We start from the raw sequence: 16,312 nt of genomic DNA, 5'->3' as shown, positions 1-16,312 counted from the left end.
ATGGCGAGCAGGAAGTCTCTTCAAGGCGACGACTGTGACAGCTCTCCCGCGGGCGGCGACCAGCCAGACACAAAGGAGGACGAACCTCGCGAGGGACTCTCCTCGACAGGCGATTACGAGAGAGAAAAAGCGGAGCAAAATGCGGCGAGCGGAGACGAAGACGGGGCAAGAGCGCGCGAGCCAGACTCCGAAGAGGAGGCACACGAGGCGGGAGATCAGCCGGGCGGCCGCAGCGGCGGCGACGCCATTCACGCGCCGGAGGAAGCGCCGCGCGACGGTGAAGGAGGCGGTGAAGACCAGGTTTCCGCAGAGGAAGCACATGCATGCGACGCCCACACAGAGCAGCTAGAGGGGTCAGAAGACGACGGCGATGAGGGAAAACGCGAGTTGGGGGCAAGCGAGAAGAAGAAAGAGCCGGAAGGGCTGTGTCGCGACGAGGATGTCGCAGACGCCGAAGATGACGCAGACCGAAGAGGACAGGGCGCGACAGCGGCGGAGGCAGACTCTGGCCTGTGTGGTCGCGAGAAGAAGGGCTTCGAGCCGGGTGGGGATCCTGTCTCCGCTCCCTTTCCTTCGTCCCCTGCGGCGGTTGCGGATTCGAGCGCGGTCGGCTCGCCGGCTGCGGCCGATCTCTCTTCTTCCTCGTCTTTCGGTTCGTCTTCTTCAACCGCTCGCGCCTCACCCCCTTCGTCTGCGCCTCCTTCGCCCTCGTATGCTGGCTGCGCTTCTTCCGCCGACACGCCGCAGTTCTCGGCTGCGGAGATCTACGTAGTGCCGTCGCCGGCGCTCGCGGCCTTTCTGCGCCGCACCCTGGCGAAGCTGGAGAAGACCGCGGGGAGTTCGCGGCGGTCGCGGGCGCTGAAGGAGGCCTGCAGCGCAGCCTTCGAGGCCCTCGAGGTGCTCATCGCGCGCCGCCAGCGCCGCAAGCAGCGCGAAGTCGAGCTCGACGTACGGCTCCCCGAGAGCTTGGCGCCCGTCTGCCAGGCGCGGGAGAGATCCGCGGCCGCGATCCAAATCGCCGCCGGGGATACAGAAGCGAGAAAGGAGGAAGCGTCAGCGGGGCAGGCAACTCCGGGCGCCGAGAAGGAACGAGGAGGCGCTGAAGAAGACGGTGAGGAGGGCGCGGCCGCCGCAGACGGCAATCCCGATGCGGCTGGGCGAGCTGCGCCGGGTGAGGCGCCGCCGCAGACGACAGACGGCGAGGCCGCAGAGGACGCGGAGAGGGCGTCGAAGGAGAAGGGCGAGGGCGATGAAGAGCGCGGAGAGCGGAAGAGCTCGCCGCGGTCGGTGTCTTCGTTCTTCGCCTTCTCACTTGGCTTGGGGTGCACGGGCTCCAGCCTCCGGGGAGGCGGCAGCGGCAGGAAGGAGAGGGAGGAGAAGAAGAAAGAGGCGTCTCTTGAGGCCGAGGCTCCTCTTGACGAGAAGGAGGAGGAAGCGCGCGACATCAAGCGGCTCTTCGAGCCGTTTCGTCTCGCATGTGACTCCTCAAACCCGAAGCTGCAGCTTCCCGCGCTGGACGGAGTGCATCGCCTGCTTGTCTCCGGGCTGCTGACGCCGTTTCTGTCCCAGTCGCCTTCGGCGCCGCCGTCGCGGCAGGCCTCTCTCTGTCTCGCGGCGGCTGCGGACCCAGCGGGCGACGCCGCGAAGGCCGTGGCGGAGGAGCGTCTCCTGAGCTCCTCCTCGGAGACGCTGCCGTCGCTGGCGCCTCCGCTGCGCCCCGAGATGCCGACCTCGTCTTCGCTGTTTCCCTTCTCCGCGAGCGGCGGCAAGCCCCTGCCCGCGGCTGAGGCCTGTGAAGGTGTGACCTCCCCCCCCCCCTCCTCGCACGGCTTCTTCCGCAGAAGCTCCAAGAAGAAGGCCGAGCCAGTCCTCGCGGCGGCGCCCCCCTCGTCGGTGCCCGAGCCCGGAGCCGCACTGCCGCTCCTTACGCAGGTCGTGGCTGCCGTGTGCGGCTGCAGCACAAGCGGCGACGAGGCCGTGGTGCTGCAGGTCATGCGCTGCCTGCTCTCCACGATGACCTCGCCCTCGCTGGAGATCCACGGCGGCGTCCTGCTGACCTGCCTGCGCACGCTCTTCGAGATCTTTCAGAGCCCGTCCTGCAGCAAAGAGAACCAGCGAACCGCGCAGGCTGCGCTGCTGCAGACTGTGCAGACTGTGGTGCAGCGCTACGAGTTCGCCGCATGCGCAGGGCTCGCCGCGCCCCTCGGGCTCGCGGACCCGCAGGTGGGCGGGGACGAGACCTCGGAGGAGACTCGCCAGCAACCGCCTGAGGCTCCAAGCGGACGCGCCCGAGACCGCGCGGACGGGGGGGAGGAGGGCGCCGCCGCGCCGCACCGAGAAGAGGCGCCGCACCGAGAAGAGGCGCCACAGCAACGAGGTGCCACGGGAGAAGCGGATGAGACGAACGCAGACTCCGTCTCAGTGGCGAGCGGTGACGAGACAGGAGGCGCAGCTCGGGGAAGAGTCGGCGTGTGTGTGGTTTGCGGCAGGCCCGCGAGGCACTACTGCCAGCAGAGCGGCGCCGCCGTCTGCAGGAAGGCCTGCAAGGTGGAAAACCTGCGGCGCCGCCAAAAAGGCGCAGACGCAGCCGACGCTGCCCAGGGCAGCGCAGGTCAATTCGACTGCCCCGGCAACAACGCACCCTGCTCTGCTGCGGCATCTATCTCGCGCGACTTCGCAGCGGCCTCTGCTTCCTCCTTTTCTTCGTCTGCTTTGAGGCCCCGCGTGGCGGCGCTCTCCGTGGAGCAGCGGGACGTGCTGCTGGTGCTGCAGGCGCTCTGCCGCCTTGCCAGCGCCGAGGAGTTCTCCACGGCGTCGTTTGCCTCGTTTCCTCCCGAGGGCGAGGGGAAGCGCAGCAGCGGCCTCGGCGCGTGGACAAGCTTCGTCGCTGGAGGCGGCCTCGGCTTGGCGGCAGGCGACGCCGAACGCGGCAGCCCCGAGGAGAAACGCAAGGTGGCGACGACCAAACTCGCTCTCGAGCTGACCGACAGCATGCTTCGCGTGAGCAGAGACGAAGCCCTTCTTCGGCTTGCTTTCAGCTTCGGCGCAGTGACACATCTATATCTAGATTTTTTTTGGGCAGACAGAGGCACACACTATCAGCTGCTCGATTCCCTGCACTCATATATGTATATATATATATATATATATATATATATATGGTTGTATGCATGTGCCTATATGTGTACATATATATATGCATGCGTGTGTGCAGCAATATAGATATATATACGCTGCGAAAGATGGTGTTGAGTGCGTAGATCTCTCTGCCTGGTCGCGTCGCTCGCCCATTCGTGCGTCGCGTTGAGACCGGATGCAGGCGAGCCCGTGCTGGAGTGCGTTTCTGCTTTTTGTTTGAGGCATGCGCCCGCCACGTTGAGACATATCGCAGGGCGGCATCGGAGGCGTGTAGGGCCTGGGCTCGAAGAAAAACCCAGTTGCGACTTCTGCGGCGACTCTCTTCTACAGGCGAGCGGCGAGTGCTTCCGCGGGAGCAAGCTCTTCTTGACCTACGTCCAGCGCCAGCTGTTTTTCGCGCTAACGAAGAACGTGGCGATTCCAGCGTTCACTCCCGTCGTGTTGCAGATCTTTCTGGGCCTCGTCCAACATCATCATGTACGCCCTTTGGTGCCTCGCGTTCCACTGCTGGTCGTTTTCGCTTTTTCTCGCTGTTTTTCTCCGTTCTTTACCTGTTCTCTGCTTCGTCGTGCGCCTCGTCTTCGCCATGGATGTCCATTGCGTTGTTGCTTGTGCGTCGATTCTTTCTTTCTGTCCTCTCTTGTTTTGTATGTGTCGCATCTTTGCGTTCTGCAGGCTTTCGGCTTCCAAGCTGTGCCTCCTCCAGAAGGCTGCGTTCCGGTCTTTGCCTCGCACGTTCAGGCTCTGGTGATTCCTCTGTCGGTGTTTTCATTTTTCAGGCGCAGTTGGAGCACGAGACAGCGTTCTTCGTCTCCGAGGTGCTGCTGCGGCTCGTCGCTTCGCCCTGCCTGCCGCTGGAGCAGCGCGAGGCAGTTCTCTCCTCGCTGCGACTCTTCCTCTCAGCAGTCCCTGTTTCGCTGCTTCTCTCCCTTTTTCTCAATTTCGACTGCTCCGTCAACCAGAAAGACGTCGTGCTGCCTCTGCTGCAGACTCTCTGCGAGCTGGTCAAAAACGACAAGCTCCTCGGTGAGAAGCGAAGAAAATCGAAAACGCGCCGCCCGCGAAGCTCTTCTAATCAGCGACGAAGGCAACGCATGTGGAGGAAAAATTGCACACGCCATCAAAGAGCGAGCCGCCTGCTGCGGGCTAAAGTCTCTCGTGCTTCTCCGGTCGTCTGGGCACTAGCCACGCAGTTGCCTATATCTATCCGCTTTCATGGCTTCGTGGACCTGTATATATATACGAATAATATGTGGATACAGACATATTTTTACAACTTTTTCTATTTGCATACGTGCGTATATTTTGGAAGTGGGCAACTTGGTTGGAGCTTTTGCGCAAACCTCTTTTTTCTGGTTTTTCCTCGTATGCAGACTGTTCAAGCAGCGCGCCGAGTTCGCGGCACATGCGGATGCGGCGAGAGGCTCTGCGCAGCGTGGAGACGCTGCTGTCTCGGCTGTATGCGTGGGTAAGCATGCTCGACAGGAAGCAGACTTCGCTTGCGCGCCGGCAGTTCCTCTCGCGGGCGAAGGCACGACGCGGACGCGAGGACGCTGTCCTGCCCTCGTCGCCCTCCGGTGACGCCGCGTGGCGCGCCGCTGCGGCCGAGAGGGGAGAGGCGCGCGAAAAGAGTTCGTCGCAGCCTGAGGAGGCGCCCGACGGCGGCGCCGACTCTGAGGCCTCTCGGACATGTCGCAGAGAGGGAGGGCAGGTCGATATGCCAGAGGAAGCGGGGGCGGCGGGCGGCGGCGCGCTGGAGACGAGGGGCGAAAGGTGGGGGGAAGGGAGGGGTTTGGAAGGCGTCGAGTCTTCCTCAGATGGCAGCAGCGCTTTGTCGTCTCAGTCAGAGTCGCTCTCGACGTCGCGACCTCTCAGCGAGCGTGAGGAGGCGGAGGAGGCGAACAGCGCAGGATCTTTCCCCTCCTTCTCGTCGTCGCATCTGGGCCTTTTGCACTCGGCAGTGGGACTTCCCTCGCGGCTGGATCACGTCGTGCGGCAGCGAGAGCGGAAGAATCAGGTGCGTCGCGGGATTTCGCTTTTCAACAAGGACGCGGAGAGGGGGCTGGAGTTCCTGATTGCGCTGCGGCACGTGGAGCGGCAGCCGCACAGCATCGCGCGCTTCCTCCTCTCGCAGGAGGGTCTCAGCAAGACGCGGATCGGCGACTACTTGGGCCTCGACCGCGAGCTGAACAAGAAGGTGCTGCATGCGCTGGTGGACTCGCTGGACTTTCGCGGGAAGGAGATCGACGTGGCGCTCAAGACGTTTCTGCAGCTCTTTCGACTTCCAGGCGAGGCGCAGAAAATCGACCGCATGATGGAGAAGTTTGCAGAGAAGTTCTACCTCGACAACGCGCCCGCTGCTTCGTCGGCGCCCGCGCGGACACCCTCCGCGGCGTCGCTCCAGCGACTCTGCGGCGCGAGCGCCTTCTCGGCTTCGCTGCGGAGGCGCGAGGCCATCGCGGAGAAGAATGCGCGGCTCTACGCGTCCGCGGACTGCTGCTACGTGCTTGCCTTCTCACTCATCATGCTGCACACGGACGCGCACAGCCGCGAGATCAAGGAGGAGCAGCGCATGTCGAAGAGCGACTTTGTGAGGAACAACCGCGGAATCAACAACGGCCGAGACGTCGACGCAGCCTACCTCGAGACGCTCTACGACCGCATCGTTCAGGAGGAGTGGCGTCTCGAGGACGACGACGTGGCACACGTCCTCCAGGAGAGCGCCGCGCGCCCCCCGAAGCCGCCGCGCCGAAAACGCGCGCGCGGCGGCTCCAAAGCGGGCGAGCGGAAGGCGGCGGAGAAGGCGAGAGAGCCCGCCCGGCGCCGCAGCGCAGACGACGCGGTCGAGCATCCCTCGGAGGAAGAGAACGACGACGACGAAGCCAACGCCCTCCTCGCGGCGGCCTGCCATCATCCGCGCACGGCCTACGGCGCGCATGCGACCCACGGCCTTTTTTGCTCGGCGCCCGCGGACTGCGAGGCCGAGAAGGAGAAACCCGACGGCTCCGATGCGGCTGGCGCGCCTCTCGACTCCCCGTGGAGCGCGCCGGGCTTCGAGGAGGGCATCGGAATCGCGGCCGCCGCCTCCGGCGAGTCTTCGCTGCTCGAGGGTCTCGACTTTGGCGCTTTCGCCGCGCAGGCGAGGCAAGAAAACGGAGGCGCACCCCCGACGAGGAAGCGCGTGTTCGCCTCGCCCAGCGTGCAGCTCCCCGCGCCCGTGACAGACGCGAAGGCGTTCGCGAAGAAAGCCTGTCAAACGCTGCTGTCGCGCGTCGCCGCGACTGCAGGGACTCGCCGCGCCTGGCGCGGCAGCGGGCCAGCCTGCAACCCCTTCGCGCCGAGCGCCAGAGCCTCGCACGCCGGCTCTGCGCCCTCGCCCTCGATTTCTCCGTCCCCTTCGCCGGGCTGGTATGAGGCCGCGGCCTCCGCCTCGCAGGCGTCCTCGGGCGCGGCCTCGCTGCCAGGGGGCTCTGGCGCGCTGGCGGCGTCGCGCGCCGCATCGGCGCCGTTGACGCTCTCTTCTGCGCTGTCCTCTTCGTTCGAGCTGCTGGCGTGTGCGCCGTACCTGCTGCAGCTCGCGGCTTGGCCGCTTCTGCGGTGCTTCGTAGAGGTGCTCAGCCGCGAGAGGCCCGCGCCAGCGGGCGAGTGCGAGGAGGAAGTCTGGGTCGCCGCGGTCGCGGGGCTGGAGGCGGCGTTGTGGCTGTTTATGCGCTTCCGCCTCGCTGCTCAGCGCAACGCGTTTGTCGCGGCGCTGAGCACCCTCTCGGGTCTCCACAGCGCCAAGACGCGGGCGATGGCGCAGAAGAACGTCGCGCTCGTTCGCTTGCTCCTCGCGCTCGGCCTCGAGAGCGGCGAAACTCTCGAGGAGGCCTGGCTGCCGCTGCTCCACGCGGTGAGCCGCATCGAGTTCCTCCACGTCGTCGCCTACGAAGTTCTTCAAAAGGCGCGAGAAAAACTGCATGGGCAACTGCCTCCAGCGTCCGCCGCAGCACTCCCCGCCGCGACGCCTCGCGGTGGCAAACCCCAAGCGCCTGGGGGAGCCGCGCCGCGCAAGGCGACCGGCGCGAAGGCTCTAGCGGATGGAGCCCCGGGGGCGGAGCCAGGCTTTGCGCCCGCACCCCCTTCGGAGCGACGCCGCGAAGTCCCAGACGCCGCGGGAGATGCGGAGGAGGATGCGCCGGAAGGAGGCGGCGACGCGGAGGGCGGCGCTGCAGACGCGCGGCGAGAGGAGGCGGTTGAGACGCCGGGACGCGCGGACGCGGACGGACAGGCCTCGAACTCGCCGCCGTCCTGCCCCCTCGAGGCGCCCAGGGGAGCTCCCACATCGACTCCGCGTTCGTCTCGCCCTCGAGCCGGAGCCGCGGCGCGCGCGTCCTCGGCGGAGGCGATCCTCGCATCGGCTGTGCCCGCGCCTGCGGATGCGCCGGCGGAGGCCTCTGCGGGGGAGGCTCCGAGTTTGCTGTCGAAGGAAGATCGCAAGAGGCTGTCTTCGTCGGTGTCGGCCTCTACGAACGCGCAGGCGTCGTTTGCAGGGTTTGGCCTCCTGGGCGTCGGCGAGCGCGGCGGCGCGTTGCGTGCGGTGTGGCGCGCGGAGGAGTGCCAGGAGGAAAAGAGCTGCCGCGAGGAGTTTCCGTTTTCCACCTCTTCCGCAGTGCGCGGCAAAAAGTTCTGTCCGAGTGCCGCGGTCGCGGTCGTGGGGCCTCTGGCCTCGTCTTCCGCCGCGTCCACGCACAACCCCTACGGGGCCTTTTCGTCTTTCTCGCCCTTTGGCTCCTCGGCGCCGGCTGCGCTCGGCGTCTGGCTGTCTCCGCGGGAGGGCGACGGCGCCGTGTGGGTGTCTTTCGCGTCGCTGGGGGCGGTGCCGCAGGCCTCGTCGGAGGTGTGCATGGAGAACGCGCTCCTGGTGTGGCGGGAGATCGACGCGAGTCTGCTGGACCTGCTTTTCACGCAGAGTCGCGCGCTGTCTAGCGCCGCCGTCATCTTCTTCGTCCGCGCCCTCTGCCTCGTCTCTAACCACGAGCTGCATCCGCCGCGCCCGGCCTCAGCACAGACAGGCCAGCGCGAAAAACAATCGACTTTCAGCCCCTTCCCCGCCGCGCTCGCCGCGCCGTTTGCCTTCGGCGCCAAGCCCGCAGCGCAGAGCGCTGCGGGCGGGGGCGCCGCGGAGGAGAAGACCGCCGGGGGGGGAGGGGAGAAAGGCGCGAGACTCGAGCCCGCTGCGCGGCTATTCAGCCTGCAGAAGCTCGTGGAAGTCGCGCACTTCAACATGGACAGGCTGCGCTTCGTCTGGAACCGCATCTGGATGATTCTCCGCGCCCACTTTGCCGAGGCATGCCTGCATCCCTCGCTCTCCGTGCGCCTCTTCGCGATCGACTCGCTGCGTCAACTCACGATGAAGTTCTTAGAAAAAGACGAACTCGCGCAGTTCACGTTCCAGTCCGAGTTCCTTAAACCCTTCCTGGTAAGCGCCGCCGAGGCAGGCGTCCTTTTCTCGACTGACGCCTCGCCTAAATTCGACGGGATCTTGTCTGAAGGCGCCGGCCGCCCCCACGGAGGCTCCTTCGTCTGATCCGCCCGAGGGGATGTCGTTTTCTCGCAGACGCGTGGAAATCGCAGCGCCTTCGCAGCCGCTCTGCCGCTACCTGCCGCAGGCAGACTGGGGTGTAGCTTCACATGCACTCCGACTTTTTTGAGGCGGAAGGGTCTTCGAAGGGGCGCGGAGGTCACGCGTCTTCTTCCCCCGAATGCATCTAGGTTTTAGGGTTTCTTGTTGGCGCATGCGCGGTATTGCTCATAGAAGGGGAGGCGTCAGGCGAGCGGCTTGTCGAGGCCTGGAAACCTCTTGCTGCAGAGACCAGAAGCGCCTTCGTCATTCTCTGTTTTTCTCCTTTCAGACTGTGATGACGCATCGAGAGTCGGAGGAGGAAGTGAAGGACTTCCTGATGCACATTCTCTTCAACTTGGTGCGGGTAAGCTATCGATAGGTCCACATCTTCGGCGTCGAGCGAGGGTTTAGGATAAAAATAGTTTATACATGGCATTCGAAACCCAGAACTGAGGATTCAGGATGGGGCTCCAAGGGCGCGGACTTCTGTCTTCTCCAAAGCACATCAGCTGCCTGGAGGAGAAGCGCGAAAACGTGAGACTGGAGTCGTGGGGTTGGCTCGAGTCGCACTGCGTCTTAGGGTTTAGGGTTTAGAAGCCTCTTGCTCGCACTCGGTCGACCGCGCGTTCCCTCTTCAGGACTCGGCCACATCTCTTGTCTCTGGCGGCTCGCCACGCTGCGTATGTTGTCTGTTTTTGCTTTTTGCACAGTCGCAAGCCTCGAACATTCGCTCCGGTTGGAAGACCGTGCTGCAGACTGTGCATGCCTCGGCGCTGGAGACTTCCTCTTTCCTTCAAAGCGTCTCGCTGCAGACGCCGGCGGCCGGCGCGTCGCCCGTGGCCCCGCCCGAAGGCGAGCCCAAGGCGCTGGCGATGCGGCGCCGCCTGCGACTCTCCTTCCAGGTAGAAGCGACGGAATCGAACAAGAAGGAAGCCGCAGAGCGAAGAGAGGCACGGAGAGGCAGAAGCCAGAAGGGAGAGACACTCTCTGCATGTGAACAGCTGCGAAAGCGACCGCTGCCGCGAAGCGCAAGCGGGCTGCCGTCTGAACCGGGGCGTTCAGATGATCCCCTAAGGAAAGAAAGGCACGCACTGTGCACGAGACGCGCCGGAGTTTCTTTTCTCGGCTCAGCTGTGCGAGCGTGTGGAGAAATAGAGACGTGACGCTTGTGGAGAATTTCCTGGGTTTTATGGATTTTTTTCCCTCTTCCTTTTCTTTCTTCCTGTCTCTCAGGTCTTGGAGCACATTCTCGCGCATAGCCTCTGCATGCTTACCGGCGGGAGCCTCGACGAGGCCGTCCGCTGCCTGCTTCTTTTCGCGGGAAATGCGCTTGACGAAGCGGTTGCCTTGAAGGTAGCAGAAGCAGCGAGACGAACAACTCGGGGCACAACATCTTGTAGAAAAACCGCCAGACTCCTCATGGTGGCCGCTGCCCGTCTCCAACTCAGTTCTCGTTCTACCGCTGTCTTTCTATCCATCTATAATTGCCTGTGCCCATCTATCTGTATCTATATCTTTCTAGATGGATCTACGTGTGCATATGTATATCTATGTCTTCTATGCATACCTATCCATGTGTATATATCTCACGTGCAAAACCTGTGACTTTCCCTCATGGCAGAAGTACATGCTCCTGCGTGTCTCTTTTATCGCGACTTTGCTTCACTTTTCCGCGCCTTGTACTACACTTTCCTGCGACCCTTGCTTTTTAGGCGATCTGCTACCTGGAGCTCGCGGCGCTTTGTCTGATTGAGGGCACTGACGGCGCGGAGTTCCCCGGCGCCGCGCTGCTGGCCTCCCTGCCGAGCGACGACTTGTCTCCAAGCGCCGTCTTCACCTCGCTGCTGGAGCTTCACCGCGCGTTGCGGAAAGGTAGAAAGCATCGCGAAGAGACGCGACTCTCAACGAAAGCGGTCGAATGCGAGGGGGAGGGCGGCGGCGGACTCGACGACGGCACAAGCGCGGGACGCACGTCCGAACCGAGCCGCGGCCGAGAGGCGGAAGGAAAAGACGGCGCCGAGAGGGAAGCGGCAACTGAGGAGAGCGGAGGCGCCCGCAAAGAAGGAGCGAGTGAAGATTCGATAACACCTGTGGCGAGACTGCCTAGCAACAACGCCACGTTCTTCCTCTGCTTCCCCATTCTCACGGCGCTTGCGCATCTCTCCTGCTCGCCTCACCCGTGTTCCACCTCTTCTTCCACTTCTTCCTCCTCCTTTTCCTCTTCCTCCTCTTCTGCGTCTGCAGGTCAGCGGATGAGTTCGGTGCGCGACGGGCGCAGCGCCACGCCGGCGCTCGACGCGCTGTTTCGCCTGCTGCTCACCTACGGCGCGCAGTTTCAGCCTCTTTTCCGCTTCTTCGTGAAAGCTGCGGAAGCAAGGCGCTCAGGGCGTGAGCAGTCGGCGCCCGTTGTCGCATGCGAAGGCAGCGGAGTACTGCCAGGAACAGGCGGTGCGCAAGAGCGCAGAAAGGGCGAAGGCCGCGACCCAGAAGAGGAGGGAGGAGGCTCGGATCTCAGGGGAGAGCAAATGGCGGCCGAGAGGCGCAGAGGAAGTCGAGAGTCTCAGGCGAGCGAGGCCTCGGAAGAGAACCCTGCGCGGACTGCAGCTTGCGGTTTCGCGGGGCTCCTAGACGACGACCTTCGCAGAAGCGTGGATCACCGCAGGCGAGAGCAGCCCTCAGTCGAAGGAGAGGCGAGCGCGGCCAGCGAGCGCCTCGAGACGCGTCCGCGTGGTGTTCAGTTTGTTTGTGAGGCGCGCCGAGAGTCGCAGAGATGCGTCTCGTCGGAGGAAGTCGATTCTCGGTGGAAGATGATTTTCCACGGGATTCTGTTTCCGCTGCTAGACGACCTTTTCTTGCTCCTTCATCTGCAGCACCAAGCACACAAGTCTGGCGCGTCGGTCGCGTCGTCGCCCTTGCGACTGCCCTTCTCCTCGCGGCTCTCGTGTTCGCTCTCCACGGCATTCGTCACTCCCTCCCTGGTCGCGCCTTCGCCGGCGCATTTTTCAGAAGCCGAAGACAGAGAACGAGACGGCGCGACCTTTCTCGCGCCGGGGTTCGCTCTAGAGCGGCACTCGCGGCTCTCCGTCATCCGCGACACGCTCGCCTCTCCCTCGCGCGTAGCCTCGCCCGCCGCCTCGGTGGCCCCGCCACCCTCCCCGATGCCGCCGAGCGACGACTTCGACCTCGCGGGTGGAGAGAAAGGCTCGGAGAAGCGCCGCAGCAGCGCCAGCGGGGGAGACGCCGCGGCCGCTGGCGCGCAGGCGAAGACGCGGGGAGCCGACGGCGATCAGGGACTCGCGGCGGCGGGAAAGAAGTCTCCCCGCGGCGAGGAGCGTGCCTCGTCGGGGAGGCAGAGCCAAGGGGGGCAGCACGCGCGTCTGCTGATTTGGGCGGAGACGACCTGTCGCGCAGCGCTGCGGCAACTGGTGATGCTAGTCGACGCGCACCTCGCGGAGTTGCAGGCGCATCTGGGGAAGATCCTCTCGCTCATTTTTGCGACGATTGAGGACGGGAACGCACTCGAGAGCCTCGCGCGGCTTGGCGTCGAGGCCTTCGGCGAGCTCCTCTTCGCGCTCGGAAAGCGAACGCGGAGTCGAGCGGCGAGTCCGGGCGCCTGCGAGGCAGGAGGACGCGCTGGACAAGCAATGGCGGGGGAGGCGAGTGACGAACCTGCACCAGCGCGCGACGGAGACCAGACACGCGAAGCAGAAGACAGAAGAGAAGACGAAGGAGATGGCGACCTCGCGAAACACGAAGACCTGGATCTCACTGCCTGCTTGCGCACCGTGGCTGAGTTGACCTTGGTAACCAGACGCGACGCCCGCGAGGTTTCTGTAGCCAGTCTTTTTGCGAGCTTCAGCTGGAGCCTGTTCGTCAGGCAGGCTCTGTGCAGCGTCGCCTTCTGTTCATCTGTGCTTTCCTCGGGGTGCCGCAGCCTGTCCCGCTACTCAATCTGCGACCCTCGCGTCGTCAGCCGGCTTGCCGAAGCGTGTATGTGGCTTATGCGATTTCCGCGAGTGTATTCATGGCCTCAAGCCGACTGTGGATGAGCGTCTCAGTTTCGATGCTGCGCGTTGGAGAAGACTTTTCTTTCTTTGCTGCCATATTTAGTACTTCGGTTGCTCGCTCTGCACGTTGCTTGGTCGTCGTGAAGAGCTTTTCCGCTCGACTTGAGTTGCGCAGTTCTGACTCGCATGTGGGGTGCACGCGTCGTATCGTTCTTCACTGCAGGCGCTCCTTCAGCGGACGACGCCAACCGAGCTGCTCAGGGAGAGTCTCCGCGTCTCGCCCAGCGACTTCCACGTCCACTACGGCACGTTCTTCGCGCCAGTCTGCGCGTCGGCGGAGACGCCTCTAGAAGCCGGAACTGATCGTTTTTCGCCCAACAGACCCGACGAGGCGTTTCCGCCTGCGCAGCGGGACGCGGTCGTGCAGGTCCTCAGGCCGCATCTCGCCTTCGACCTCTCTTCGCTCAGCTCTCTCTCTCCCTCCGCGCCGCCGCTGGAAGGGTTTAGCGCGGCGGAGGAGGGAGGCGAGGAGGCGGAGACACTCGCGCGGATCGCCGACGCAGAGGCTGGGCACGCGAGCAACGGCGACGCACCCGCCGAGAGAGAGAGCGTTAGCCACTGCTCGCAGTCGACCGCCTGCCCCCGCGCAACACCAGGCTCGCAGGCGCTGCCGTTCGACCCGAATCGCGTCGTCACACGCTGCCTTGTTCAGCTTCTCCTTATCGACACGCTTCAGGTGATGAGACCAAAAAGGAGAAGAGAAGAAAAGAAACATGCGCGGCGCGAAGCAGCTCAAAGAAAGGCGCGGCGGAGAGGCTGCGCGGCGAAAGAAGAGGAAACAGAGAGCGACGCGCAAGAAAAAGGGTTTTTGAAGCGAAAACGAGAAGAGAGAGCATGCGAGTGCCAGCGTGGAGAGATGACTCGAGTAGTGAATCTTCTTGTTCGTGTTGTTGTTCCCTGCAGGATGTGCTCACGCCCCTCGCGCCGTTCCTGCCTGCGCCGGTCCTTGCGATCTTCCTCTGCGGGCTCGAATCTTCCTTCTTGTTTGCTGCATTCTTCAACCGACAGGTGAGCCCGTGAGGAGACAAATGAGGGTTTGTTTCGCCGGAACACTGCTCTCCTGCACTTTTGGGGTCATAGAAATCCTTCTCCTTTTGCGCTGTTCGATTGCAGGTCGCCCTGCGCCAGAGTCTCCAGCAGCGCGGCTTCATGAGTGGGATGCGCCAGCTGCCTGGCCTACACAAGCAATGTCGCGAGGGCCTCTCCGCCTCGCTTTCAGTCCTCTCTGCGGTCATCTCCGTCTCCCCTTCTCTCTCTCCCGCCGCCTCCGCGGCGAGCGGGAGGGCGCAGAATCGCCCGATGTGCGTGGAGGAGGCGGCAGACCGACTCCTGCGCCTGGCTCGCTGGATGGCGTTTGCGTTTCTGTCGAGAGAAAAGCTTGTCAGGGATCTTCTGCAAGAAAAGCAAGAGCGCGACGCGCAGGAGGGGCATTCCGCGGGCTTCCCGCGCGCCGGCGAAGCGCCGATATCAGCAGGCTGGGCTCAACCCTCGAAGCAAGAGACGCTGAAATCCCTGCAGCGGGTAAGCAGAGCGAGCGCGGAGAGGCCTCTTCGAGGCGTCTCGACTGCGGGTGAAGGCAAGCTTCGTTCGCGTATCTTCGTGTTTTGCTGATGGAAATTGTTTAATCGCTCCACAGGGACCCCGATTCAGCCCCCGTCGAGGCGGGCGGGCGGTGACGCCTTACAGGCGAGACGACCGCCGCGTCGGAAGCCAGCACTCTGTTTTGCTTGCAGTCATTTTTGAAAATAAATTGAAAAATTCGCTGCCGTAGGCCGAAGCCGGCGCCAGAGAAAAACTTGGAGAGAAATGAAGCAGCGGGCTTTTTGAATGCGTGGGGGAAGCGAGAAAGGCGATGTGGCAGCTTCAGTTATCTGATTGGTATTGCATGCCCTGAGTACGTAAGGAAAAGGAAAGGTTAACCGCTATTTAAATACAACAGTTACCGTAGCTGTAGATGAATGCTAAATCTAGAGTATCTCTCCTAAGTCACTGCATAACATATGAATGCTCCTTCCGCCATTCGTTGACTGTGTTTAGGCGCGGCCTGTTTTTTTACAACTTTTTGGGACTGTATTATATATAGCGGCTGCGCACTCACCATGTTTTCGTTTTTCTTCGCTTTTGTCTTTTTTTCTGTTTTCTCAGACGGAAGCAGAGAGAGAGTTGAGTGGCTTCACGCCGCTTATTGCTGGCAAGATGATGGCGGCGCTGTCGTGCATTCCACAGGAAACGTAGGTCCCCTCTTTCTTCTCCCTGCGGTGTTGGTCGACTTTCATTCTCTTCTTCAGCGCCCGTGCGTTGTCTCTGTCGCGGTGTTCGTTCCTCAGCTGCTTCGCGTTCGTCCCGTCTGCGTTTGGTCTTTATAAAAAAATGATCATACTTGTGCATCCCCCCCCGCGGCGAGTTCGATGTTGACTGCAGAGTAATTCACTAGCCTCATCGCGCCGGGGCGTGATACTCTTGCCTCTTTGGGTCTCCGGCATCCTAGTCAGCCTTCCGCTCACGCCTCCACTTCTTTTTCTGCGTCTCATCTCTGTTTCAGGATATCCCGCTATTCGGAACCTGTTTTCTCTCTCCTAGTGGAGCTGGTTGCGGCGGAATCCACTGTAAGTGCCCTGCGGAGTTCTTGCGAGGCGCGCGGTGATGTCACCGTGTGCCCTCGCGGTTTTTCCTGCACGCTGCAAAAGTTACTGTGACTTTCATCTCTGTTTCTTCATTACGCGCGCCTTGTGTGTTCGCGCCGAGGTGAACTGCGTTCACTAGAGCGCTTCGCATTTCCTTCTTAGGCTTGAGGGTTTTAATTGCTCCTCACTCATCTCGAATAGTGTGTGGCGCGTTTCAATCGCTGTTTGTTTTTCTCTCGCTCCCCTTAAAAGGAGAGAGAAGAAAACCTCTGAAGCGCAACTGGAATTGTGTTTTCGCTTCTCTCGTGCGCCTTCAGTTGGTCTGTTGCTGGGGTTTACCGCGCGTGCAGGGGGCTCTACCGCCGATACTGAATCTCCCTTTTTTGAGCCATTTAAGTCCGCGTTCCGGCGGCGAGGCGTTTTCTCTTCTATCAGCATGTTTTGCTTCTGCGTTCACCCTCGTCTGTGCGTGTCGCCGATTTCCCGTTGCACCGCACGGTGTCTTTGTGCCTCAGGAGGTTCGCAAGGCCGTCCGCGGCTTCTTCGCGACGCGTTTCGCCTCGGCGATTCATTTGTCTTTTCGTCCACTGATGCCTCCGCAGCCTGCGTGCGTCGCGGCATCTTCGCGCTCGTCATCTGTGTCTTCTTCTTCATCAGCGGCAGGGGCCGCTCGGCTCGCGATCGGTGTCCCATCGGCGGAGAAGAGAGAAAAAAACTAATCTGCAGAAGCAGAGAAGGCTCTGCTGCCTGCGCGCGGATCTCTCTACATCGCGGGCTGGCGGGTTTCCAGGCGTGCGTCTTCCCTTCTTTGAGGCGCTTCTCTGCCTGGGTGTCTGTCCGGTCGGCGACGCCTGCTCCGTGGGGTCGCGGTTGCGTCG

General features: G+C 62.7%; 1 protein-coding gene across 1 annotated transcript; it reads left to right on the top strand.

Annotated features, from left to right (window-relative positions):
• BESB_058400 (uncharacterized protein) lies at positions 1 to 16,153 on the top strand (the record flags this gene model as incomplete). The annotated part of the gene is made up of 14 exons (XM_029364254.1): positions 1 to 3,000; positions 3,469 to 3,615; positions 3,918 to 4,164; positions 4,512 to 8,599; positions 9,033 to 9,107; positions 9,454 to 9,645; positions 9,977 to 10,096; positions 10,456 to 12,546; positions 12,974 to 13,486; positions 13,714 to 13,818; positions 13,924 to 14,331; positions 14,956 to 15,041; positions 15,353 to 15,416; positions 15,950 to 16,153. 14 exons carry the CDS (start codon positions 1 to 3, stop codon positions 16,151 to 16,153), a joined length of 11,340 nt encoding a protein of 3,779 aa, XP_029218962.1.
• Positions 16,154 to 16,312: the final 159 nt, after the last annotated feature.

The sequence above is a fragment of the Besnoitia besnoiti genome, chromosome V, assembly GCF_002563875.1.
Source record: "Besnoitia besnoiti strain Bb-Ger1 chromosome V, whole genome shotgun sequence".
In the NCBI taxonomy this organism is placed as follows: domain Eukaryota; phylum Apicomplexa; class Conoidasida; order Eucoccidiorida; family Sarcocystidae; genus Besnoitia; species Besnoitia besnoiti.
This window is presented reverse-complemented; position numbering and strand designations above follow the sequence as displayed.